General features: G+C 44.4%; 1 protein-coding gene across 8 annotated transcripts in view; it reads right to left on the bottom strand.

The window, feature by feature from the left end:
* The window catches only part of grip1 (glutamate receptor interacting protein 1), a 57,865-nt gene that overhangs the window by 9,683 nt on the left and 20,933 nt on the right, over window positions 1–27,249 (bottom strand). The window contains exons 1-13 of one of the 8 annotated variants that reach the window (XM_034162998.1): window positions 26,627–26,859; window positions 16,076–16,156; window positions 12,216–12,351; window positions 9,378–9,523; window positions 9,141–9,224; window positions 8,595–8,670; window positions 8,375–8,520; window positions 8,119–8,266; window positions 7,544–7,713; window positions 4,895–5,032; window positions 4,657–4,806; window positions 4,400–4,586; window positions 3,725–3,870 (exon numbers count right to left, since the gene is read on the bottom strand). In XM_034162998.1, coding sequence (XP_034018889.1) covers window positions 3,725–3,870; window positions 4,400–4,586; window positions 4,657–4,806; window positions 4,895–5,032; window positions 7,544–7,713; window positions 8,119–8,266; window positions 8,375–8,520; window positions 8,595–8,670; window positions 9,141–9,224; window positions 9,378–9,523; window positions 12,216–12,351; window positions 16,076–16,156; window positions 26,627–26,762 — 1,744 coding nt within the window. In that variant the 5' untranslated portion in view covers window positions 26,763–26,859. Of the gene's footprint in view, window positions 1–3,724; window positions 3,871–4,399; window positions 4,587–4,656; window positions 4,807–4,894; window positions 5,033–7,543; window positions 7,714–8,118; window positions 8,267–8,374; window positions 8,521–8,594; window positions 8,671–9,140; window positions 9,225–9,377; window positions 9,524–12,215; window positions 12,352–16,075; window positions 16,157–18,339; window positions 18,510–26,626; window positions 26,860–27,249 lie in introns of those variants that run through there. The other 7 variants (XM_034162999.1, XM_034163002.1, XM_034163003.1 and 4 more) reach the window with 7 other exon arrangements.

The following is a 27,249-nucleotide window of genomic DNA, read 5'->3' as shown; positions in this document are numbered from 1 at the left end:
TTTTGTAAACTTTCTCCTTCACTCTTGCTGATATTCTTCGGTCACAAATCACTCCTGCCACCTTTCTCCACCCACTCCACCCTGCCTGCACTCTCTTCTTCACCTCTCTACCACACTCTCCATTACTTTGAACAGTTGACCCCAAATATTTAAACTCATCTACTTTCACCACTTCTACTCCTTGTAACTGCACTATTCCACTGGGCTCCCTCTCATTCACACACATGTACTCAGTCTTGCTTCTACTGACTTTCATTCCCCTTCTCTCCAAAGCATATCTCCACTTCTCCAGACTAGACTCAACTTGCTCTCTACTCTCACTACAGATCACAATGTCATCTGCAAACATCACAGTCCATGGGGACTCCTGTCTGATCTCATCCGTCAACCTGTCCATCACCACTGCAAACAAGAAAGGACTCAGAGCTGATCCTTGGTGTAATCCCACCTCCACCTTGAATGAGTCTGTCATTCCGACTGCGCATCTCACCGCTGTCACACTATTCTTGTACATGTCCTGCACTACCCTAACATACTTCTCTGCCACTCCAGACTTCCTCATACAATACCACAACTCTTCTCTTGGCACCCTATCATAAGCTTTTTCTAAGTCCACAAACACACAATGTAACTCTTTCTGTTCTTCTCTGTACTTTTCCAACAGTATTCTCAGAGCAAACATTGCATCTGTAGTGCTCTTTCTCGGCATGAAACCATATTGCTGCTCACAGATCTTCACCTGTTTTCTAAGCCTAGCTTCTACTACTCTTTCCCATAACTTCATGCTGTGGCTGATCAGCTTTATGCCTCTGTAGTTACTGCAGCTCTGCACATCACCCTTGTTCTTGAAAATAGGAACCAGCACACTTCGTCTCCACTCCTCAGGCATGCTCTCACTTTCCAAGATTTTATTAAACAATCTGGTTAGAAACTCTGCCATCTCTCCTAGACATTTCCATGCCTCCACTGGAATGTCATCTGGACTGACTGCCTTTCCACTCTTCATCCTCTTCATAGCAGCCCCCACTTCTTCCTTGCTAATCTCTTGTACTTCCTGATTTACTCTCACCACATCATCCAGCCTTTTCTCTCGCTCATTTTCTTTATTCATCAACTCTTCAAAATATTCCCTCCACCTTCTCAGCACACACTCCTCACTTGTCAGCACATTACCATGTGCATCTTTTACTACCCTAACCTGCTGCACATCCTTTCCAGCTCTGTCCCTTTGTCTGGCCAATCGGTACAAGTCCTTTTCTCCTTCCTTACTATTCAACTTCTTGTACAGCTCGCAATATGCCTTTTCCTTTGCTTTTGCCACTTCTCTTCTCGCCTTACGCCGCATCTCCTTGTACTCCTGTCTACTTTCTTCATCTCTCCGACTATCCCAAAACTTTTTCGCCAACCTCTTTCTCCTTATGCCTTCCTGGACCTCTTCATTCCACCACCAAGTCTCCTTGTCTTCCTTCCACTGTCCAGATGTCATACCCAGTACTGTCCTAGCTGTCTCCCTCACCACATCTGCAGTACTTTTCCAGTTGTCCAAAATTTCTTCCCCTCCAACCAGTGCTTCTCTCACCTGCTTGCTAAATTTCACACAACAGTCTTCCTCCTTCAGGTTCCACCATCTGATCCTTTGTTGAGCTCTCACTCTCTTCTTCTTCTTTACCTCTAAAGTCATCCTACAAACAACCATCCTGTGCTGTCTAGTGACACTCTCTCCTGCTACCACCTTACAGTCTGTGATTTCTTTTAGCTTGCATCTCCTATAAAGAATGTAGTCCACCTGTGTGCACCTTCCTCCACTCTTATATGTTACCCTGTGCTCCTCCCTTTTCTTAAAGTAGGTATTCACCACAGCCATTTCCATCCTTTTTGCAAAATCAACTACCATCTGTCCTTCCCCATTCCTATCCTTGATACCATATCTACCCATTACTTCCTCATCACCTCTGTTCCCTTCACCAACATGCCCATTGAAGTCCGCTCCTATCACCACTCTTTCATGCTTGGGCACACTCTCCACCACCTCATCTAACACACTCCAGAAATCTTCTTTCTCCTTCATCTCACAACCTACCTGTGGGGCATATGCACTGATGATATTCATCATCACCCCTTCAATTTCCAACTTCACACTCATCACCCTGTCAGACACTCGCTTAACCTCCAACACACTTTTAACATACTCTTCCTGTTGTGTGTTGGGGGGGGGGCGTGGCTGGATGTTTTGGTGTTCTTTTCTTTTCTTTGCTCTCCAGGTGGCATGAGCGCTGATTTGTCTGTGAAGAAGGTGCTGGCTGAAGAGTCTTCACCCTCATTAACATCATGGAAAGCACCTGTGAGTGGTGCTCATGTGCAACCTGGACGACTTGCAGCTGAAGCAGATAATTGGATGGCGTTCTGCATTTAAGTCATGTGTGATTCAAGCAGAACTGCCGGGAACTCGACCTTGTGACGTTCGTTTGTGAGACGCTGAGGACCGCGCCTGAGTTTTGACACATCGAGCCCGTGAAGCAGGGAGGGGTGAGGACACATGCTGTCAGCACACACGAAAGGTAATTAAGTGTTTGAGTAATTGTTGATAGTAACTTGGTGTTTTGTTACACAGTATACTGGAATTGTGAAGAGAATTGCGCAGTTTGCTTCTCACTGCTGTGGCGTGAAGGATAAGTGATCCTCCACTTGTTGTGAGAAGCTGCTCATTTGCATAAAGTAAAAAAGGACACTGACCTGAGTGTGTTGCTGACAGCGTGTGTTTATTGGAAGATATAGTTGTATCTGTTGACTTACCTCACCGTCTCTTTGCTTCACAGAGAATCAGTTTGTCGTGTCCACCTGGGGGGTGTTTGGCGGTGGTAGGAAGTCCAGGAGCGCCGGCTTTAATCCTTGCGGGCGCTGGAGAGCGAGCCGCGGATCACTCCACCAGATGGGACGTTGTTTTTATGTTTTCACACTTTTAAGCACAGGTGTATAATAAATAGTTTCTGTTTGGAACCGCTTTCTGGTTATTTTTAGCGCTGGGTCCTGTCTGACGCAGGTCCGCTCCTCAACCCGCGTCGACACATAACACTTCCTTTAAAATGACCCCAACACCATTTCTCTTCCTGTTCTCACCATGGTACAACAACTTGTACCCACCGCCGATGCTCCTGCTCTTACTTCCCTTCCACTTGGTCTCTTGCACACACAATATGTCTACCTTTCTCCTCTCCATCATATCAGCCAGCTCTCTCCCTTTACCAGTCATACTACCAACATTCAAAGTCCCCACTCTCATTTCCACCCTTCTAGTTTTCTTCTTCTCCTGCTGTTCATGGCAACGTTTTCCTCCTCTTCTTCATCGTCTTCGCCCAGCAGTAGCCCAATTTCCACCGGCACCCTGTTGGGCAATAGCACCGGTGGCGGACATTGTTAACCCGGGCCGCGACCGATCCGGTATGGGAATTCGATTCTGAGTCTGCATAGTTCGGTTGGCTTGTTTTACGCCGGATGCCCTTCCTGATACAACCCTCCTCATTTATCCGGGCTTGGGACCGGCACTCAGAATGTACTGGCTGCACACCAGAGACTAGAATTCAATATGGAGCCAAATTATGACTTAAAACCTGGTTTTCAGGAATACGCTATACGGTTCTGGTTCTTATTCTAGACTAGTCCGACAGAACAACATATTTTTTTGTGTTCTATGATGAGCACAATTAAGATGAAATAATTTGCGTACCAGCCACGTCAAACTCGATCTCCAGCATGAGCTGAGCCGTGATGGATGAGTCTCTGAGGAGCTGATTGGTTTCTTCCAATGTGGAGTCTTCAGTAGGAACTCCATTTATGGACAAAATCCTGTCACCAATCTGAAGAATACCACACCTGCAGACACAGGTAGGCGGGGTTAAAGTGTCCTCTACTACTAAAAGCAAAAAGCACTTGGTGGACATTTACCATTATTGCAGGTACAACAGAGTTTGCCAGGGGCTCTAGGAAAGTTTGTTTAAAAAAACAAAAACAAACTATAATACTATTAGAAAATTAAGCAAAAAATATTTACATTTTTAAAATTTGAATTTAAATAACAAGGGAAAAAAACGTAGAAGGACTTTAGAGGCCATACTTTTCAGCACCATATACAAATCCGTAAGCATTAATAAAAAATTTTAAAAAGTCTGGAATATCTCGACTCTGGACTCCGCCCCTTAAATTACCCCCAAATTTGACTGAAACTGGAATTTACTGGAAATTGTACCTCAAAATCTTTCATTAATATTCGTGAAACTCTGTTATGATTATCCTGTATGTAATGGTCACCACTCAAGCTCCCAGCATGCATTGTGCCTGAGCTGAAGTGTCTGTTATTGTCTTAAAGATGTGGAATATGGCTGATGCGTGAGGGTGCGATTACCTCTCCGCTGGGCTGTCGGGGTCGATGTAAGCGATCAGTGGCGGTGAGGACAGCGTCTCCGTGGCAAAGACTCCGCCCTGCAGCTGCAGGCCAAAGCCCATGATGCCGTCGCTGTGCAGCATCACCTCTGTGGTTTCGGTGTGAACGACCTGACCGGCGAGGCCCACGGTGCTGGATGCCAGAGACACTGAAAGACAGAACATGAAAGTAGGGACGTATCTGATATGAGTCAGAGGTCATGTGTCAGATTAACTCACAGGAACTCTTGAAGTCCTTCTTCTTCGCCTTCCTCCTCATCATTGTGCCCCGTGGACTTGTGGGATACATGTTCCTGGGCAGGGTGTTCATGTTGAGCGACGACAGACTGTAGGCCGACATGGAGCCAGGAGAGAAGGAGTGGCTGAGCGCTGAGGAGAGAGTGACAGAGGGAGAGATGAGCTGAGGAAAACATCATGATGAAAGAAAAGAGAGAGCGAGCGAGCGAGGTGGACGTACGAGGGTTGTTTGTATGGCGGTTGTGCGATCTGGCAGCTGATTGGTCGGGGTGGTAGGTGTTGTAGTGGTAGGGGGGTAGGAGTGGGGCGGAGCCTCCAGTCTCCCAGGGGAGGGGGCGGGGACTATGCTGCACCTTAACTGCACAACAAACACACACACACACACACACACACACACACACACACACACACACACACACACACACACACACACACACACACACACACACAGAGAGGTGGGTGCTGAGATCAAGACAAGAGGAAAGGTCAAAGGTCACACAGATGACTGTATCACCTAATCGCAAAACTGATTATGTCCTGTTAATTAACACGCTTGGGTTGGTTTACTATAGGTCAGAGGTCACCTGCCCTCTTTGCTCCACCCACTGCTAATTAACTCAGTCAGGAGCATTCAGCCAATCAAAAGCAAGGAAACATCAGCCTTAATTAATCAACTGTGGTTGCAGCAGGTGACCTCCAGGAGCAGGGTCGTGACCTCTGGTGCAGGTTTTGTACCTTGCTGTGTTGCATTTATGGCCAGTGGGGCCTGATATTGTGTAGAAATTAAGGGGACCCAATTGGATGCCCGTGGGCCATGTTTGCCCCCCCATCCACACAAAATAAATTGCAGTTAACCAGATTATATATATATATATTTTAATTATTTTGAAATTGTATTTCTTCTGTACATGCATATTTAATTGTGTGTTTATTTATTTTCCAGCAGCTCCCATTTTGCCTGGTGACCCCACGTTTGGTCTTTAAACCCTGAACCTTGCTGTGGTGCGTTCAGGTACAGTCAGCCCTGGTTTTGGTCTGTACATTGCTGTGGTGCGTTCAGGTACAGTCAGCCCTGGTTTTGGTCTGTACATTGCTGTGGTGCGTTCAGGTACAGTCAGCCCTGGTTTTGGTCTGTACATTGCTATGGTGCGTTCAGGTACAGTCGGGCGCGGTATAGGTCTGTACATTGCTGTGGTGCATTCAGATACAGTCAGGCCTGGTTTTGGCATGTACATTGCTGTGGTGTGTTCAGGTACAGTTGGGCCTGGTTTTGGTCTGTACATTGCTGTGGTGCGTTCAGGTACAGTCAGCCCTGGTTTCGGTCTGTACATTGCTGTGGTGCGTTCAGGTACAGTTGGGCCTGGTTTTGGTCTGTACATTGCTGTGGTGCGTTCAGGTACAGTTGGGCCTGGTTTCGGTCTGTACATTGCTGTGGTGCGTTCAGTTACAGTCGGCCCTGGTTTTGGTCTGTACATTGCTGTGGTGCGTTCAGGTACAGTTGGGCCTGGTTTCGGTCTGTACATTGCTGTGGTGCGTTCAGTTACAGTCGGCCCTGGTTTTGGTCTGTACATTGCTGTGGTGCGTTCAGGTACAGTTGGGCCTGGTTTCGGTCTGTACATTGCTGTGGTGCGTTCAGTTACAGTCGGCCCTGGTTTCGGTCTGTACATTGCTGTGGTGCGTTCAGGTACAGTTGGGCCTGGTTTTGGTCTGTACATTGCTGTGGTGCGTTCAGGTACAGTTGGGCCTGGTTTCGGTCTGTACATTGCTGTGGTGCGTTCAGTTACAGTCGGCCCTGGTTTTGGTCTGTACATTGCTGTGGTGCGTTCAGGTACAGTTGGGCCTGGTTTTGGTCTGTACATTGCTGTGGTGCGTTCAGGTACAGTTGGGCCTGGTTTTGGTCTTTATGTTGCTGTGGTGCGTTCAGGTACAGTTGGGCCTGGTTTTGGTCTGTACATTGCTGTGGTGCGTTCAGGTACAGTTGGGCCTGGTTTTGGTCTGTACATTGCTGTGGTGCGTTCAGGTACAGTCAGCCCTGGTTTTGGTCTGTACGTTGCTGTGGTGCGTTCAGGTACAGTCGGCCCTGGCTTTGGTCTGTATGTTGCTGTGGTGCGTTCAGGTACAGTCGGCCCTGGTTTTGGTATGTACGTTGCTGTGGTGCGTTCAGGTACAGTCGGCCCTGGTTTTGGTATGTACGTTGCTGTGGTGCGTTCAGATACAGTCGGCCCTGGTTTTGGTATGTACGTTGCTGTGGTGCGTTCAGGTACAGTCAGCCCTGGTTTCGGTCTGTACATTGCTGTGGTGTGTTCAGTTACAGTCGGCCCTGGTTTTGGTCTGTACATTGCTGTGGTGCGTTCAGGTACAGTTGGGCCTGGTTTTGGTCTGTACATTGCTGTGGTGCGTTCAGGTACAGTTGGGCCTGGTTTTGGTCTTTATGTTGCTGTGGTGCGTTCAGGTACAGTTGGGCCTGGTTTTGGTCTGTACATTGCTGTGGTGCGTTCAGGTACAGTTGGGCCTGGTTTTGGTCTGTACATTGCTGTGGTGCGTTCAGGTACAGTTGGGCCTGGTTTTGGTCTGTACATTGCTGTGGTGCGTTCAGGTACAGTCAGCCCTGGTTTTGGTCTGTACGTTGCTGTGGTGCGTTCAGGTACAGTCGGCCCTGGTTTTGGTCTGTATGTTGCTGTGGTGCGTTCAGGTACAGTCGGCCCTGGTTTTGGTATGTACGTTGCTGTGGTGCGTTCAGGTACAGTCGGCCCTGGTTTTGGTATGTACGTTGCTGTGGTGCGTTCAGGTACAGTCGGCCCTGGTTTTGGTATGTACGTTGCTGTGGTGCATTCAGGTATAGTCGGCCCTGGCATGCATAAGTCAGTACCTTGCTGTGGTGCGTTCAGAGCTGGTCGGGCCTGGTGCTGCGGCAGGATCTCCATTCGGACGGTCTGACAGGAGGCAGAGAGCAGCTGAGTCGCCTCGGCGAGGGAACAAAACTCCATCGACTTGCCGTCAACTGACAGAATGTGATCTCCTGCGTGAAGTGCGCCACACCTGCAAGCAAAACACACACAGCCCATGACAATCAGATGCATACAAGCTTTGTGACTTTTGACCGGTTCAGCATTTTACCGCCACGGACAAAACGTGGTGACGTAGTGGCTGGTGTCCATCTCTGTGTTAACACTTTAAAAGGTCAGCGGTCAAACAGATGGCTCAAGACGGTCTCCAACCCTGCTCCTGGAGATTATGCTAATTGACTAATTGCTAATTAAATAAATCAGTTGTGTTAAGCCAATCAGGAGCAAGGAAACAGCAGACTCAAAGAATCTGCTGTGGTTGCAGGTACGCGCAAGGTTGGGGGGAGGTGACCTCCAGGAGTAGGGTTTGTGACCTCTGCTGTAAATGTTTATGAGGGATATGAAAGATGTTGAGGGTCAAAGGTCAGCATTAGGGTACCTGTCTGCTATGCTGGCAGGTTTGACCTTGTCGATGATGATGACCTGCTTGCTGCAGAACATGGAGGTGGACAGAGCCACGCCCAGACTTGAGCCTGACGCCTTGGCGACCTCCACCAGCAGAGGCCCTGACGCCGTGGCGACGGAGTCTGAAGGAGAAAAAAAACAGAAGTTTGTTTCTGAATCTGAAATAACATTTTCAGATGTCTGCGCAGTATGTATCGTGCAGTGGGCGTGGCCTGTGAGGACACACTGACCCATCACGGAGACGTCGTACTCGACCAGCAGCGTAGCTTCCTGCCCGCACTGCTTCAGGATGCTCATGGCCTCTGACAGCGTGCTGCCGTGGAGACGGATCCCGTCGATGCTCAGCAAACGGTCGCCCGGCTTCAGGGTTCCCTCTCTGGAGGGCGACAGAGAGAGTTTTCATTTTGCGCAGAGTTCACACAGACAGAGCAGCAGGTCAAGGTCACGCACCTGTCAGCGGGCCCGCCCGGCCTGATGGATGTTATGACGATGGGGCGGGACTTGTTCCTGTCTTCGTGGGCTCCGCCTACATACACAAACCCATGTCATATATAGGACCTCATTTAAGTTTGTGTCCGTTTGAAGAGCGTCAGGTTGAACTGTATCGGAACGTTTTCCCAGATTTACTGGATTTTCAAGTCTGGTTGCATAAGAGGAGTTATACCAGACACGGATCTGTCAGATATAGATGAGGAATTAAAAAATAGAAAAATAGAACGCTAACCACAGATAATGCTAACATTAACACTAACATTGTTAGCATGAGTCAGCGTTTACGTATTTTGGCATCATGTTGGCATAACGATGCCCAGCATAAATAGCGGACTACTCCAAACCTGGAAAACCAGCAATTTCTGGAAGACGTTCACCCCCCTGGAATCTTTACAGACTTTAAATCGCTGCAACAGAACCAACGGCCGAGTTTTAAAAATCAATCCACTTTGTGCCCATAAGATGAAAGAATATGAATAATGGGAACAAACACAAACATCTCACCTCGAATAACGAAACCGAAACTGTTTCCTTCTTTGTGAAGAGTCACTTCCACGTTCTTAAACGTGACCCCTGACCCCTGCACCGCTGCAACAGGAACACATGGAGCTGAAACATTATCAGCACAGGTGACCAGCTCCTAGATTCATCCTGATCCTGATCCAAGTCCTTCAGACCTGAATCTCTAACCTGCTCCGAGTGGCAGCACTAAATTCCTGAGGCGGTTTTGTGGCTACTTACAGACCGGCGGCAGCTCGTACTCGACCTCCAGCACGACTCGCTCCCCGACGTTCTTCAGCAGGCTGATGATCTCATCATGTCTGAACTTGGCGAGGTTGATGCCGTTAACGGAGCGGATGTAGTCGCCAACGTTTAGCTGGTCGCTCCTGCAGTGACGGTGATTAACATAAAAAAATAAAATTGAATTAAAAAAAACCTTTCAAACTGCCCCAAAGTTACCAGAGTGCACATTTCCCTTGGTGACATTTTAGGAGGTTGAACGTGAAAGTGTCACTTTCAGTTAATTATCTCATCTCATCTTCAACTGCTTATCCAGGATCGGGTCGCGGGGGCAACAACTCCAGCAGGGGACCCCAGACTTCCCTTTCCATGGCCACATTAACCACCCATGACTGGGGAATCCCGAGGCATTCCCAGGCCAGTGTGGAGATTTAATCTCTCCACCTAGTCCTGGGTCTTCCACGGGGTCTCCTCCCAGATGGACGTGCCTGGAACACCTCCCTAGGAAGGCACCCACGAGGCATCCTTACCAGATGCCCGAACCACCTCAGCTGGCTCCTTTCAACATGAAGGAGCAGCGGCTGTACTCCGAGCTCCCCACGGATGACCGAACGTCTCAGCCGCTTATACCCGCGATCTAGTCCTTTCGGTCGTGTCCCAACCCTCATGACCATAGGTGAGAGCAGGATTGAAGAGTGACCAGTACATCAAGAGCTTTGCCTTTTGGCTCAGCTCTCTTTTCGTCACAACAGTACAGTAGAGCAAATGCAACACTGCCCCTGCTGCGTTGATTCTCCGGTCAATCTCACTCTCCATTGTCCCCTCACTTGTGAACAAGACCCCGAGGTACTTGATCCCCAGGGTACATGATCATATGCCTTCTCCAAGTCCACAAAACACATGAAGACTGGATGGGCATACTCACAGGCCCCCTCCAGGATCCTTGTAAGAGTGAAGAACTGGTCAGTTGTTCCACGACCAAGACGGAACCCGCATTGTTCCTCTTCAATCAGAGGTTTGACTATCTGCGGAACCCTCCTTACCAGCACCCTGGAGTAGACTTTACCAGGGAGGCTGAGTAGTGTGATGCCCCTATAATTGGCACACACTCTCTCGTCTCCTTTTTTAAATATGGGGACCACCACCCCAGTTTGCCACTCCTTAGGCACTGTCCCAGACCTCAATGCAATGGTGAAGAGATGTCTCACCCAAGACAGTCCCTCCACACCCAGAGCTTTCAGCATTTCTGGACGGATCTCATCAAGCCCTGGGGCCTTGCCACTGCGGAGTTGTTTAACTACCTCAGTGACTTTCACCAGGGAAATTGATGAAATTTCCTTCAGCTTCCAGCTCTGCCCCTACTATAGAGGACACTCTGATCTGTTGCAGGAGTTCCTCAAAGTGTTCGTTCCATCCTCAGTTGAGGTCAACAGAGTCCCATCCTTATTGTAGACAGCTTGGATGGTTTCCCCATTTTCCCCTCCTGAGGTGCCTCATGGTCCGCCAGCAGCACCTTGGTGCCGCCTGAAAGTCCTTCTCCATGGTTGGTCTGAACTCCTCCCACACCCGCTGCTTTGCCCCTTTGGGCCTGTCGGTACCTTGCAACTGCCTCTGGAGTCCTCCGAAATAACATATGCTGGAAGGACTCCTTCTTCAGTTGGACAGCTTCCCTGACCACCAGTGTCCATCACGATGTTTGAGGGTTGCCGCCCCTTGAAGCACCTAAGACCTCCAGTTAATTATCAACTTTTAAAAAAATAAATAAGCAGGTTTGATCACTGACGGAAACTAATTTTCACTAAAAATGCTAGCAGACTGATCAGTTTAGCTCATATACTAAAACATTGCTATGCTAACACTACTCAGCAGTTACCAAAAAAAGTAAAAACAACAACAAAAAAACAATTAAAAGGAAAATTTGGACTGAACTTAAAAGACTGAGCTAACATCGTCTGCAAAGACTGAGCTATTAGCTTAAAAGACTGCGCTACGCTGGCTTCAAAGACTGCGCTAATGGCAGCTTTGCAAACTGAACTAACAGCAAAGACTGTGCTAAAGTTATTTTCACAGACTAAGGTAGCATTAGCTTAAAAGACTGAGCTAGATTAGCTGAAACAACTGTGCTAATATTAGCTTAAAAGACTGAGCTATGTTAGCTTCAAAGACTGAGCTAACAGTAGCTAAAATGACTGTGCTAATGTGAGCTTCAAAAAACCGTGCTAACATTAGCTTAAAAGACTGAGCAATGTTATCTTAAAAGGCTGAGCTACGTTAGCTTAAAAGACTGACCTAACATTGGTTCAAAGACTGAGCTAACAGTAGTTAAAAAGACTGAGCTACGTTAGCTTCAGAGACTGCGCTAACGGTAGCTTTGTGGACTGAACTAACACCAGCTTCACAGGCTGTGCTAACGTTAGCTTCACAGACTAAGCTGGAAAACGAGCGATCAGAGACTAAATGGAGACTGAAGTTTAAACTACTGATAAGTGACATTCTGAATTATTCAGATGCTAATTCACTGTTTACACCAGAGTGAAATATACAGAGTGGTACATCGTCTTACAGAAACACTCTTTGGCTTTGTCCCAACACGTAGCTAGGACATGGATTCATTTCAGCACAATAAACGTGAACGAGCCTCATCAAATCACAATTCTTTCTAATCACCATTTTGATTAAAAACGACTAATCGATGGACTCAGTGAATTTATTGGAGCAAATATCCTCAAAACCTGTGATTCTGGAAGATCATGGTTTTTTTTAGCCCAGTTGAGTCATTCAAACAGAACTGGAGGGTATTAAACAAAATTAAATAAAATCAGTGACTAAACTTGTTACCTGGCGGCGATGCCTCCCTGCCGCAAGTTTGACACCCGCGGCTTGCCGTCCTTGTCGATGCCGCCGGAAACCGTCAGTCCGAGCGTCGTCCCCTCCTTCTTCAGCAGCTCCACCAATGAGCCACCCCGAAACTCCTCTGCATTCGACAAGAAGAGACGAGCCGTCATCCAAACACTCTTAGATTTAAACATGTTGCACCTTTATTTCTGTTTTATTAATCCTGCCGTCGTCTCTCATTCCCTCAGCTGGTAAAAAGAAAATAATCATCGGAGCAAATCGGGTCTGTGGTCGATGCATATTTCAATGAAAAACTGAAATATTCAAGAGTGACAGGGAATGACGGCAATGATCCGTGTCAGGCGACTGTCCCTCAGCTGGTAAAACAGGAAGCAGAGTGTAGTAGGTTAATGCTCACAAAGCCTCGCCTTACAGCAAAAAGGTTCTGGGTTCAGATCCCACTAGTGCCCAGTTCCTTTCTGTTCCCTCTGTGACTGCCTGGGATTTATCCCATCAATGTGGGCACAAGGAACGTGCTCCTTTGATGGATCTGGATTTGTGTCAGGTGTAAAACGTGTGCCAAATCAAACACACAGATCATAAAATCAGCATTCCGTAGCGCATTGGGTGACCCTATTCGAAAAGGTGTATTGGAATCTTATAAAATTATAAAAGAATCCTATTCTAAGACTTACAGGTTTCTTTAGGATACAATTCCTAACAAATTCTTACAGTTTTCCTGTAGAATTCCTTTAGGACTTTTAACTTTGTCCTACAGGATTCCTATCGGATTCTTAGAGTTTACTTCTTGGATTCTTACAATTTTCCTACAGGATTCCTATTGGATTCATACAACCCCTGGCAAAAATTATGGAATCACCGGCCTCGGACGATGTTCATTCAGTTGTTTAATTTTGTAGAAAAAAAGCAGATCACAGACATGACACAAAACTAAAGTCATTTCAAATGGCAACTTTCTGGCTTTAAGAAACACTATAAGAAATCAGGAAAAAAAATTGTGGCAGTCAGTAACGGTTACTTTTTTAGACCAAGCAGAGGGAAATAAATATGGACTCACTCAATTCTGAGGAAAAAAATATGGAATCACCCTGTAAATTTTCATCCCCAAAACTAACACCTGCATCAAATCAGATCTGCTTGTTAGTCTGCATCTAAAAAGGAGTGATAACACCTTGGAGAGCTGTTGCACCAAGTGGACTGACATGAATCATGGCTCCAACACGAGAGATGTCAATTGAAACAAAGGAGAGGATTATCAAACTCTTAAAAGAGGGTAAATCATCACGCAATGTTGCAAAAGATGTTGGCTGTTCACAGTCAGCTGTGTCTAAACTCTGGACCAAATACAAACAACATGGGAAGGTTGTTAAAGGCAAACATACTGGTAGACCAAGGAAGACATCAAAGCGTCAAGACAGAAAACTTACAGCAATATGTCTCAAAAATCGAAAATGCACAACAAAACAAATGAGGAATGAATGGGAGGAAACTGGAGTCAACGTATGTGACCAAACTGTAAGAAACCGCCTAAAGGAAATGGGATTTACATACAGAAAAGCTAAACGAAAGCCATCATTAACACCTAAACAGAAAAAACAAGGTTACAATGGGCTAAGGAAAAGCAATTGTGGACTGTGGATGACTAGATGAAAGTCATATTCAGTGATGAATCTCGAATCTGCATTGGGCAAGGTGATGATGCTGGAACTTTTGTTTGGTGCCGTTCCAATGAGATTTATAAAGATGACTGCCTGAAGAGAACATGTAAATTTCCACAGTCATTGATGATATGGGGCTGCATGTCAGGTAAAGGCACTGGGGAGATGGCTGTCATTACATCATCAATAAATGCACAAGTTTACGTTGATATTTTGGACACTTTTCTTATCCCATCAATTGAAAGTATGTTTGGGGATGATGAAATCATTTTTCAAGATGATAATGCATCTTGCCATAGAGCAAAAACTGTGAAAACATTCCTTGCAAAAACACACATAGGGTCAATGTCATGGCCTGCAAATAGTCCGAATCTTAATCCAATTGAAAATCTTTGGTGGAAGTTGAAGACAATGGTCCATGACAAGGCTCCAACCTGCAAAGCTGATCTGGCAACAGCAATCAGAGAAAGTTGGAGCCAGATTGATGAAGAGTACTGTTTGTCACTCATTAAGTCCATGCCTCAAAGACTGCAAGCTGTTATAAAAGCCAGAGGTGGTGCAACAAAATACTAGTGATGTGTTGGAGCGTTCTTTTGTTTTTCATGATTCCATAATTTTTTCCTCAGAATTGAGTGATTCCATATTTTTTTCACTCTGCTTGGTCTAAAAAGTAACCGTTACTGACTGCCACAATTTTTTTTCCTGATTTCTTATAGTGTTTCTTAAAGCCAGAAAGTTGCCATTTGAAATGACTTTAGTTTTGTGTCATGTCTGTGATCTGCTTTTTTCTACAAAATTAAACAACTGAATGAACATCCTCCGAGGCCGGTGATTCCATCATTTTTGCCAGGGGTTGTACAGTTGTGGTTTAAGCTGCCTCATGTGGCCATTCCTGTGACTTAATGGCTCTTCCTGTGACTTAACGGTTTTGCAGTGACTTAATGGCTCTTGCGGTGACTTAACGGCTGTTTCAGTGACTTAGCAGTTTCTGCAGTGACTTAATGGCTTTTGTAGTGACTTAACGGCTGCTGCACCGACTTAATGGCTCCTACACTGATTTAACAGCTGCTGCACTGACTTAACAGTTTCTGCAGTGACTCAACGGCTGCTGCACTAACGTAACAATTTCTGCAGTGACTTAATGGCTCTTGCACTGACTTAACAGCTCCTGCACTGATTTAACAGCTTCTGCTTGACTTAATGGCTCTTGCAGTGACTTAACGGCTGCTACAGTGACTTAACAGCTTTTGCAGTGACTTAACAGCTTCTGCAGTGATTTAACGGCTCTTGCAGTGACCTAATGGCTGCTGCAATGACTTAACGGCTGCTGCACTGACTTGACAGTTTCTGCAGTGACTTAATGGCTCTTGCAGTGACTTAACAGCTGCTGCACTAACTTAACAATTTCTGCAGTGACTTAATGGCTCCCATAATTTTTGCCAGGGGTTGTAGTTTTCTTCTTGGATTCTTTCAGTTTTCCTACCTACAGGATTCTGATCAGATTCCTACACTTTTCCTACAGGGCATTTAACTTTCCTACAGGATTCCTATCAGATTCCTACACTTTTCCTACAGGATTCCTATCTGATTCTTAAAGTTTTCTTCTTGGATTCTTACAGTTTTCCTTCAGGATTCCTATCAGATTCTTACACTTTTCCTATAGGATTCCTTTAGGACGTTTTGAGCAGGTGGGATGGAGACAGATGGTCCTCTGTGGTGGCCTCTCATGAGAGTAGCCGAAGTAAGAACAAGAAGAATTTTAATGTTCAGCATTTTATTTATACAGAATAAAGACATCTGGACTGCTCCAGGGAATGTTATCTTCTTCCTCCACAAAAGGCACCGCCGTCTCTTTTAACTTCTCAAAAACTGACTCCTACCTTTCTTTGATTCAGAAAAACTAGAACTGAACCCGTTTCTAGCCTTTAAATTTTGCCTGACAGAGCTGCTTCTTTTATTAAAGGAAAACTTGCATTCTTTCGAATTTTACTGTCACTCTGGAAAAGCTTCTTTTTCACCCCAAATCGTTTGTTTACCACTGAGAATCCTGTCCCCAAAATCTGTTTGATCAATTTGTATTTGAGTCTCAGGATTGATCTGTTGGTTTTGAGATGTAGTTTTGTTCGACTCACATGGAAAAGAAACGATGCCAGAGGAACCAGGAAAAAACAGCGATCCGGTTACCTGGGATACTCTGCCTCCTGATGGCCAGCGCTCCATCTGGAGGTCGCGACCCAGCCGAGTGTTTGGTGTACGGCCCCTCATCTGCAACACAGACACGAGGTTAATTGATCAGCTGATCAGCAAAACAATAATTGACAACTGTTTTGATAGGCGATTCATTTCCAGTGAAACGGGAAAAAAAACAAAAACAAAAAGCAGTATCGTTATTTAATTTTGTTCTATTTCACTTTTTTTTTTAACCAGCTGATTGACATCAGGCGGCTCGTGATATCTGACAGACGTGTCGAACAACAATAATTTACATGTCCATCAAAGGCGCTGTGGGATGTTTTGGCTGAAAATAACAGTTTTAGGGGCATTGTGCTTCTTTACAACAATGTGGGAGTTTGAAATGACACCACACGCTGACTAAACGCTTCAGACAAGCGAATCAAACGCTGCAGAGTAAATATAGTTCAAACACAGAGATTTGGGGCTCGTCATCTTTCAGAGAGACGCTGTGAGAAACAGTGAGTGTAGCCAACGGAAGATGAAAGCCGAACTTCCCGCTTATCCCACGGATGTAGGACAGTGACGTCTTTTCGCTGCCCGTCTCTACATACAGAACGACGTCTGCCACGGATTATGTTGGTACCTACAGTTTGCTGTCGTAGCCCTGAGATCAGATCATAAACCGTCACAATTGGCCTCCAAACCAGAAAGAGAATTTTTGCTGAATTTGTGGAGATAAGAATCTAAAAATATGGTGTTTTGTGTAACACATGTAGAAATACGTACTCACTGTAACAGCATTATCAAAAATATCAATAAAAATACTGCATGACTTTTCAAACAGTACCCCCCCCATGATTACTTTTTGACTACATAATTAGCTGTTAGCAGTTAGCGTTAGATTTAGCAACCTCCTGGTAGGACCTACTGATCTCCTGTACACACTGAGACACCAAGGACTCCAGAGTTTTAAAGACACAAAGAAAACTTCCGACAGGAAGGATTTCCAACTGCACTTTCAGACTGCAATACTGTCCGTGTCCTGCAGGGTAACTTTGTATCACATTAAATGCCATATATTTAAATGGTGTAACTGTGTTTTGTGCCGTTTTTGGTGGTTACATTTAGCAGAGGGTCCTTGCACTCACTGCTCGATTTGGCTGAAGTATTTTTGTGCCAGTGGAAATTGGACTACTGCTGAGCAAAAAGAAGAAGAAGAGCAGGAGGAAGTGTGCTGAAGGCAGCATGCAAGAAGGAAAGTTAGTGGAAGTGAGAATCGGAACTTTGAACGCTGGCAGTACGACTGGTAAAGGAAGAGAGTCAACTGATATGACAGAGAGGAGAAAGACAGACACTGTGTGTACAAGAGACCACGGAAAGTGACATAGGCTTAGGGCTGTTGGCTACCAAAGCCTAAGACTAGTGGCCACCAACGGCTGTCTGGTGGCCAACAAGGTCCAGCTCTGATGGCTACTGGAATTTACATCCGGTGCCCACCAAGGCCTAGGCTCCCAAAGCCACTGCTGCTTACCAGTAAAAACAAACAAAGCTCAATCTGGATAACATCATAAATGTGGACATGAATGTGTTTTAAATTGTCCAACAGTGTTTACATTTCTAAAATTGGTCTAAACTGGATTCAAACTAAATGGGATCATACATGTGACACAAACTGATCTGGACCAGCTTTAAAACACCAACAGAAATCTGCAGGACTTTAAATTTCTTTCATGTGATGTGCATTTTTTTAAATTACATTTTACAAATTAAAGCCTTAATAAAAAAAATAAAAAAAATGCTCACATCTAAATTTGGTGAAGCTCCAGCACAGTAAACATGAAAACAAATAAACAAACGACCGTCTCTGTTGGAGGAGACCATCAGTAACCAAAGAAATGACAAAGTGCATCCTGGACTCTGAGCCAGAGCTGGTGAAAGCCTGAAATCTCTCTTTTCTCACTCACTCACTCACTCGCCGTCCTTAAATACACATCATGAATATTACATTCACAGAAATCAGATGCCGTGCTCTCTCTCTCTCTCTCTCTGCATGTCTCTCGTCTGTAAGAACCTCTAGCCATCAACTGACAGGTCCATCAGGAGATCATTTTCAGCACGTGCACATGCACACACACTGGCTGCGGTTACAAACGCGCCTGACCTCGCTCACGCTCTCCACCAGGCTAACACAGATATACATGTATGACACACGCATACAACGGTATGGCGCTCCAGCTCTCTCTCTCTCCTGGTGTCCGTCTATGTCTCTCTACCTTTATTCACCCGGCGCAGGATCTGGCAGCGACATTTAAACGACACAGCGATCATGGTGAAGCCGAGCCGAGCGTCGCCTCCCATCCGGCGCCATGCAGTTGCAGACACAAACTGCACCTCCTCCTCCTCCTCCTGCTGCTCTCTGAGTGACTGACAAACGACCTCCTCAAACGGAAACCATCATCGAGTCACGTTGGCTTCGTAAGACGCAAAAAAACGAGGGACAGACAGAGAGAGAAAAAGCAAGAGAGAGAGCAGTGTGGTGTCTGCTGCAGATGTGAAGCGCTCCACAAAACGATGGAGGGAGGAGGAGGAGGAGGAGGAGGGGAGGCCTGTGCAGATTGGAGGATGGAGATGATGGGGGGATGACGGAGGGCTTGAACGTGGTTTGTGTGCAGTTGGATTGTGGATGAAGAGATGAGAGAGAGAGAGAGAGAGAGAGAGAGAGAGAGAGAGAGAGAGAGAGGTAGAAATGTGGAAAGCAGGATGCAGGAAATATAAGGGGGGAAAAGATGAAGGGAGAGTTGGAAAAAGACGGATGAAGACAAATGAATAAAGACCGCATGGACGCATGCTTCAAAGGAGTGAATAAAAGTGCATTTATAAAACCGTGATGAGACTGGTGACGGGTGGTTAGTTTGATCTTTTTTTTTTTTTTTTTTAGAAAGTACTCGTTATTTTCATCCTTCTGTATGTCGTAATCTGTGACATTCTTTTATGTTTTAAATGGAAAAGGCACAAAAAAGTGGTGTTTTTTTTTCCCTCCCTCCCAATTGTACAAACCTAAAAGCACCTGGTCTCATCTCTGTGACATCACAGGCTGATGATTGAGGGGGCGGGGCTTTCTACAGAGGTGATGTGGTCACAGATGTAGGTCAGTGTCTCGGCAGCAGATTAAACCAGATTAGCTTGTGGCAAAAACTGTAATATTACTGTAACTGCAGCCAAATGTAGGTGGCACAAATACCCCCCCCCCCCCCGTTAAGATCTCTTCACCAGCCTCCCAATCTATTCACACATGATAATAACATTATTATAATGTGTTATTACGTAACTGAGGTATGTTTCTCTGTGCTGACAGTAGAAGTCTACTGTGCTCAGCTGTACTGCCCCCTGCTGGCCAGATACTAATTGTTTCAAATAAGAGCCTGCTCTGCCCCCTGCTGGAGACATGACAGCAGGACAGCAGGTAAACCCCAAACTAATTAATATTCTTTTTTTCTTCCATATTCAATACTTTTATCTGTCTGGTGTCACTATGATCATTAAGGAAGTTGTATTTTTCATTATTTTTATTATTATTATTTGTCTGTCTGTTGCTTCAAAATCTAATTTAAATTAAACCTCCTGCCATAGGCCGACGGCCTGTCCTGGGGGAGCCCCGCCTCTGGCCTAGTAACCACTGGGATAGACTCCGGCTCCCCTGTGACCCTTAACTGGAACTGGAGGTACAGAAAATGAATGAATGAATGGCACGGAGTAAAACATTAATACAATTATAATCAATTTTTATAGTACTTTGAGCAAAACGTAGCTTTGTTGTTTTTATTTCAATTTTTTTTCATGTTTAGCATTGACAGAGTAACGTGCTCTAGTTATTAAACGTCCACCCGGCCATGATGATGTGTAGAAAGCATTGAAATTTTGTATCATTTTAAAACAAGTCCTCAAAGTGTTTATGGCTGATTTTCCCGCAGCAACTGTAACGGCGTGATGACGAGCAATCACCACAACATCACCAAGCAAGAGCAACGATGCCACACTGCACAAATTTACAACTGGTTACACCTGTAAATGAAGTCACAGCTTCCCCTCAAAAGAAGCTTTGCACTCTGGGAAATGAAGTTTTTAATAGTAATACTTTATGAACTAAACAAGTTATCATAACAAATACATGTCACTCACAGTGATCATTATTACGGTATGCTGAACTGATGAAGGCAATCTGACTGCTATCGCTGCCCCCCCCCCCCCCCCCCCCCCATACAACCCCCCTCAAACACACACACACTTTCACACAGCTGCAGTTGTTGCCATAGAAACAAGCTGATGAATAATTGAGGGGGGAGAGTGATCCTGCACCGTACAAAGAGCGCACGAAGATGAAAGAAGTTCACTCACGCTCTTGGGAATAGATCCGATACTTTGGATTGGGATTGGCACAGTTACACACTTCATTCATTCTTAGTCCGTCTTCAGTTTGGTGTTGGAATGTTCAATAATTTCTAGTTTTACCAAACAGGGAAAAATGACCCTGATCAGTTCCACGCAGCAAAGCATGCAGGCAGAATACATCTGATACGACCAAACAGAAGTACTGCTGCTACGGCAGGGCTCGCAGAAGTTGAGCCGAAAGTTCTTTTGGGTCCCAATGTCACTGATCTTACAGGATGACTGTGACACATCGACACTGTTTGTCCATCATGACTGAATGAATAGAAACAGGCACTCAAAGTGCAGACCTCAGCCAAAGAGCAAAACTCCACCTCCTGTCCTCTTATCCCGATCTGCCCCCAAACTGTCATAACACATCCTCTGGACAATTCCATCAAGATCTACTCAGAATAAAAAGGGCTTTTGAATGATGGAATAATTGTATGAATTCTTTTAAAGTTAGATGCTCCGCCCCTTTCTCGGCGCAAGACTTTCAGCAGCAACAAATCAAATGATTTTGAGACGTCCAGACTGTGGTGATTACAAACAACTGGAAAAGGAGAATATTCCAAACTACAACAATTTCAGGAGGAAGTAAAGCACGCTCAACCCAAATGCCTTCTAACGATGTGTTCTGAACACTACATTCCCGACCACATTTCCCGTTGGATCTGCATCATTCTGTCGGGTCGTCCTGCGTGACACCAGCTGTTATGGTTTCTATTCCCGGTCTGTTAAAGCAGCAAAGTTATAATGTTGCTGAATTTATTCCCTTGGAGCACGTTGCAGAGCTTTACTTTCACTGTGTGAGTGCAGAGAAGAATTTAGAATTGTTTTCTGTGTAGAAAGGTAATTATTGTTTGTTTGTGATGTCATAATCGCGGACCGGCCAATCATGTGCAGATCTGTGTTTGAACCCATCACCTGAGCAGGTAATCAACCAAAATGACAAAGTACGTGTGTGTTTCACATAACGGAATACTTCAAGAAAAGAACTTTAAAAGTGCACGTTTCATTTCAATGTGACTTTAAAATATGACATTTGGAGAGAAAACGTCCGAGAATCAGACAAACATGCCAGCCTGTCGACTCCCCGTCCAACATGTCAGTAAGATCTCTGAGACTCTGACAGTGTGTGTGTTTGTGTGTGTGTGCATAAACTCAAACACGTATGAAAGTGTGAGTCAGTGTGACACGTCTGGTTATGTAAGCGCGCACAGTCAGCGCGCTAATAACAGCATTCCAGAGGAAGGACGTGAAAGGCTTTAATTAGTGTGAACAGTCGCACACTGAAGTTTAACATGTGTGAACAACAGATGGAAAAAGAAAAAAAAAAAAACAGCAGCTCTTTAATCAACAACCACAGAAAACACAGACGGACCGCCAACGCCGGCTGCAACATGCCGCGGTTTAGATTCAAACGAAAACAAAAGCCATTTGTTCATCGTGACGTCTGGAACAGACAAAGATACAAATTTCACTAGAAATCAAATCAGAAACAATCACAAACAAATAACTATTAACTAAGTAAGAACCTTAAAAAAGAATTGTCCAGAGCATAAGTCATGTTTTTTTTTAAACTGAAGTTTTCCGTGGCCACATGTAACAATTATTCTATAACCAAAATTAAAATGTGAGTGAGACCCTTCCAACAATGCGGGTTCACACTGATCCACCCAAATGGGCAGAAGTCCTTTCCAGTGGAGTCCCTGTGTTTACCTGAATCCCATCCAAGGTTGGGGGATCCTGGGTGCTTTGTAGTCCCGGTCGGTCAATGTGGTGAGTTGAACCAGTTATTTCCTGGCCAACAGAAGGGTTACATCACATTCATCAGGAATGACTGAATGAATAACTCAATCCTATTCACGCACATGATGTTCTACACTTGGGGGTTATACAACCCCTGGCAATAATTATGGAATCACCGGCCTCGGAGGATGTTCATTCAGTTGTTTAATTTTGTAGAAAAAAGCAGATCACAGATATGACACAAAACTAAAGTCATTTCAAATGGCAACTTTCTGGCTTTAAGAAACACTATAAGAAATCAGGAAAAAAAAATTGTGGCAGTCAGTAACGGTTACTTTTTTAGACCAAGCAGAGGGAAAAAAATATGGACTCACTCAATTCTGAGGAATAAATTATGGAATCACCCTGTAAATTTTCATCCCCAAAACTAACACCTGCATCAAATCAGATCTGCTCGTTAGTCTGCATCTAAAAAGGAGTGATCACACCTTGGAGAGCTGTTGCACCAAGTGGACTGACATGAATCATGGCTCCAACACGAGAGATGTCAATTGAAACAAAGGAGAGGATTATCAAACTCTTAAAAGAAGGTAAATCATCACGCAATGTTGCAAAAGATGTTGGTTGTTCACAGTCAGCTGTGTCTAAACTCTGGACCAAATACAAACAACATGGGAAGGTTGTTAAAGGCAAACATACTGGTAGACCAAGGAAGACATCAAAGCGTCAAGACAGAAAACTTAAAGCAATATGTCTCAAAAATCGAAAATGCACAACAAAACAAATGAGGAACGAATGGGAGGAAACTGGAGTCAACGTCTGTGACCGAACTGTAAGAAACCGCCTAAAGGAAATGGGATTTACATACAGAAAAGCTAAACGAAAGCCATCATTAACACCTAAACAGAAAAAAACAAGGTTACAATGGGCTAGGGAAAAGCAATTGTGGACTGTGGATGACTGGATGACAGTGATGAATCTCGAATCTGCAGTGGGCAAGGTGATGATGCTGGAACTTTTGTTTGGTGCCGTTCCAATGAGATTTATAAAGATGACTGCCTGAAGAGAACATGTAAACTTCCACAGTCATTGATGATATGGGGCTGCATGTCAGGTAAAGGCACTGGGGAGATGGCTGTCATTACATCTTCAATAAATGCACAAGTTTACGCTGATATTTTGGACACTCAATTGAAAGGATGTTTGGGGATGATGAAATCATTTTTCAAGATGATAATGCATCTTGCCATAGAGCGAAAACTGTGAAAACATTCCTTGCAAAAAGACCTATAGGGTCAGTGTCATGGCCTGCAAATAGTCCGGATCTTAATCCAATTGAAAATCTTTGGTGGAAGTTGAAGAAAATGGTCCATGACAAGGCTCCAACCTGCAAAGCTGATCTGGCAACAGCAATCAGAGAAAGTTGGAGCCAGATTGATGAAGAGTACTGTTTGTCACTCATTAAGTCCATGCCTCAGAGACTGCAAGCTGTTATAAAAGTCAGAGGTGGTGCAACAAAATACTAGTGATGTGTTGGAGCGTTCTTTTGTTTTTCATGATTCCATAATTTTTTCCTCAGAATTGAGTGATTCCATAATTTTTTCACTCTGCTTGGTCTAAAAAAGTAACCGTTACTGACTGCCACAATTTTTTTTTCCTGATTTCTTATTGTGTTTCTTAAAGCCAGAAAGTTACCATTTGAAACGACTTTAGTTTTGTATCATGTCTGTGATCTGCTTTTTTCTACAAAATTAAACAACTGAATGAACATCCTCCGAGGCCAGTGATTCCATAATTTTTGCCAGGGGTTGTACAGTTGTGGTTTAAGCTGCCTCATGTGGCCATTCCTGTGACTTAATGACTCTTCCTGTGACTTAATGGCTCTTCCTGTGACTTAACGGTTTTGCAGTGACTTAATGGCTCTTGCGGTGACTTAACGGCTGTTTCAGTGACTTAGCAGTTTCTGCAGTGACTTAATGGCTTTTGCAGTGATTTAACGGCTGCTGCACTGACTTAATGGCTCCTACACTGATTTAACAGCTGCTGCACTGACTTAACAGTTTCTGCAGTGACTCAACGGCTGCTGCACTAACGTAACAATTTCTGCAGTGACTTAATGGCTCTTGCACTGACTTAACAGCTCCTGCACTGATTTAACAGCTTCTGCTTGACTTAATGGCTCTTGCAGTGACGTAACGGCTGCTACAGTGACTTAACAGCTCTTGCAGTGACTTAACAGCTTCTGCAGTGATTTAACGGCTCTTGCAGTGACCTAATGGCTGCTGCAATGACTTAACGGCTGCTGCACTGACTTGACAGTTTCTGCAGTGACTTAATGGTTCTTGCAGTGACTTAACGGCTGCTGCACTAACTTAACAATTTCTGCAGTGACTTAATGGCTCTTGCAGTGACTTAACGGCTGCTACAGTGACTTAACAGCTCTTGCAGTGACTTAACAGCTTCTGCAGTGATTTAACAGCTCTTGCGGTGACTTAACAGCTTCTGCAGTGATTTAACGGCTCTTGCAGTGACCTAATGGCTCTTGCAGTGACTTAACGGCTGCTGCACTAACTTAACAATTTCTGCAGTGACTTAACAGCTCCTGCACTGACTTAATGGCTTCTACTTGTGTGTTTGTAGCTCAACGTGATGACAAACACTTTAATCACAGTTCAGTGGAGGATGTCAAAAAGTCCTGCTGGGATTTTTCCCTGGAGGCGGACGGATGGTTCACCATTCCATCACTTCAACAACAACAACAACCCAACACACTTCTGACTCTCGGTTTAGCTCAGGACACATCAGCTGCTGCTGCTGCTGCACATAAAATTATTTCCAGGAGTAATCAAGTAATTAATCCTTTGACATTTGTTTTAAGTTATTAATCATTTGTTCAGTGTCAGATATCGGGGGGGATCACACGGTCTCATCTTCTTTTCAGAATTTCATTTCATTTCAGAATTTTTTGTTCATCATAACCAACATTCTGAATCTCAAAACCTTAATTTATTGTTGCTTTTATAGTTTTGCCAAATTATCATTTTTCTACAGAAAATGTCAAATTTTGGTAACTTTTTTCTTTAATATGAACATTTGACTTGTTTCTCTCTTTTACGTCACTATAAAACTAATATTTTGGAAGTATGTAGTTTGAATTTGTCACTAACTTGCTGTTATTTTATTATTAATCTTTTAGCTGACTAATTGTAAAATGCAACAATAATTATTTGCAGTCATAGTTCACACAAAAGTAAATATGAAATAAACCCACAAAGAAATTCAAAAGATTCCGCTGCTACTGACAGATTTAGTTAATTATCTGATGAACAAATCAACAGAAAATTAAGCAATATTTTTAGAACTGCTTAAAGATATTTATGAAAGAAAACTCCAAATGTTATCTCATTACAATAACTATTCATTGTCAAGAAAACAATTAATCAATGATAGGTAATTTATCAAATAAGCTTCTTTTTGGCTCTTTTTTGTTTTATATCATTGCACTTAAACATTTTAATATTCCCAGATCCTTTGTCAGAAAATTAAACTCTAATTACAGTTTTTGCATATTTTCCCCAATAAATAATCAATTAATCACGAGGAGAGAACCGTTGATTCAGTAAGTCATTCAAGGATTTATCCTCATATAGACTAATTGTCTTATAAGTTTACTAGTAATTAAAATTTCTCAAATCCATGAAGACGTTCTATGTGCCAACATTAGTTCTATCAGACAAAACAAACAGAACAAAAATCCATCAAGGACTAAGACGGAAGAAGCATTTTTCTGTAAAACATTAACGCCGGACAGATGCCAGATGCCTCATGATCGTGCAAAACTGAATGACAGATTACTTGAAAATAAAATAATTCTATGATGAGCTCTGAAGGGAATAACTTTGGGTTTCTGGAATTATGTTCAGATACAGTTCTGACCTCACTTGAGACCCTGAATCAGTTTTGGACAATTTAGGATTAAAAAAACAAAAAAAATCTGCAACAAAACCTAAAATATAAAAAAAATCTAATCAGAATTGAGATGAGAATTTGTTGTAGAACCAAGAAGAAAACTCTAATTTCTGATCCAGAATACAGTCTTTGGACTATGCCGGGATGCAAAAGTGGAATTAAGAGGCTTTGTCCTCCACATTGTCCACATTCCATTCCAGCAGTTCCTCCCTTGTTATTACCCACAAACCACCTGGCCCCCATCACCTGGATACCTGGTGTGGCGTAACGGAGCGCGGTGAGACCAACGACCTTCATGTATAATAGAAAACCGCAGGCGGGTCGGTGAAGGTGCGATAATCTGTGATAATCTGCTGCTGTCAGACAATAAAACGAAGCCCCGCCCCTCGCTGCTCCTCTGTGGGACTCACTCACTCAGTAGGTGTGCGTTGTATTTGCTGGTGTAGTAGTACACATCTTCGTAGCCTTCCTGGTAGTCGTCATCCGCCCGGTACCTCCTCCCTCGCGTCCTGCGGCTCAGGAGGCGCAGCAGCGCCAAGAAGCGCTCCATCACCGGAACCGCCGGGCAGAGCCGGGCTACGCTACAGGCTGAAGAACGAGACTGATAACCACGACAACGGGAAGCGTTATCCCAGAGAGAGAGAGAGAGGCAGGCTGCAGATAGAGTACAAAGAGAGGGAGAGGAAACCTGATCTCTCTCTTTCTCTCTCTGCTGGTGCATCCAGCTGAGATCAGCCAATCAGAGCTTACAGCGCACACACACACACACACCCTCCGTCACTTCAAGCACTGTGTGTGTGCGTGCGCGCACATCACAAAGTGCACGTGCACTTCAAGTGTCAGCAGAGATGAGACAAACGTCTCTTCCTTCCTGTTTCCTCTTTCTTTCCTTTGTTATGCTTCCTTCCATCATTTCCTTTTTGTTTCACTTTTTATTCCCGTTATGTTTTCATTCTTTCCTATTTACTGCTTCCTTCTTTCTTTCCTTCCTTGTTTTTCTCCTTCATTCTTCCTCATGAACTTCTCTTTTACTTCCT

Source organism: Thalassophryne amazonica, chromosome 22 (assembly GCF_902500255.1).
Source record: "Thalassophryne amazonica chromosome 22, fThaAma1.1, whole genome shotgun sequence".
In the NCBI taxonomy this organism is placed as follows: Eukaryota; Metazoa; Chordata; class Actinopteri; order Batrachoidiformes; family Batrachoididae; genus Thalassophryne; species Thalassophryne amazonica.
Note: the sequence above shows the minus strand (reverse complement) of the source record. Positions and strands in the feature narration are given on the sequence as shown.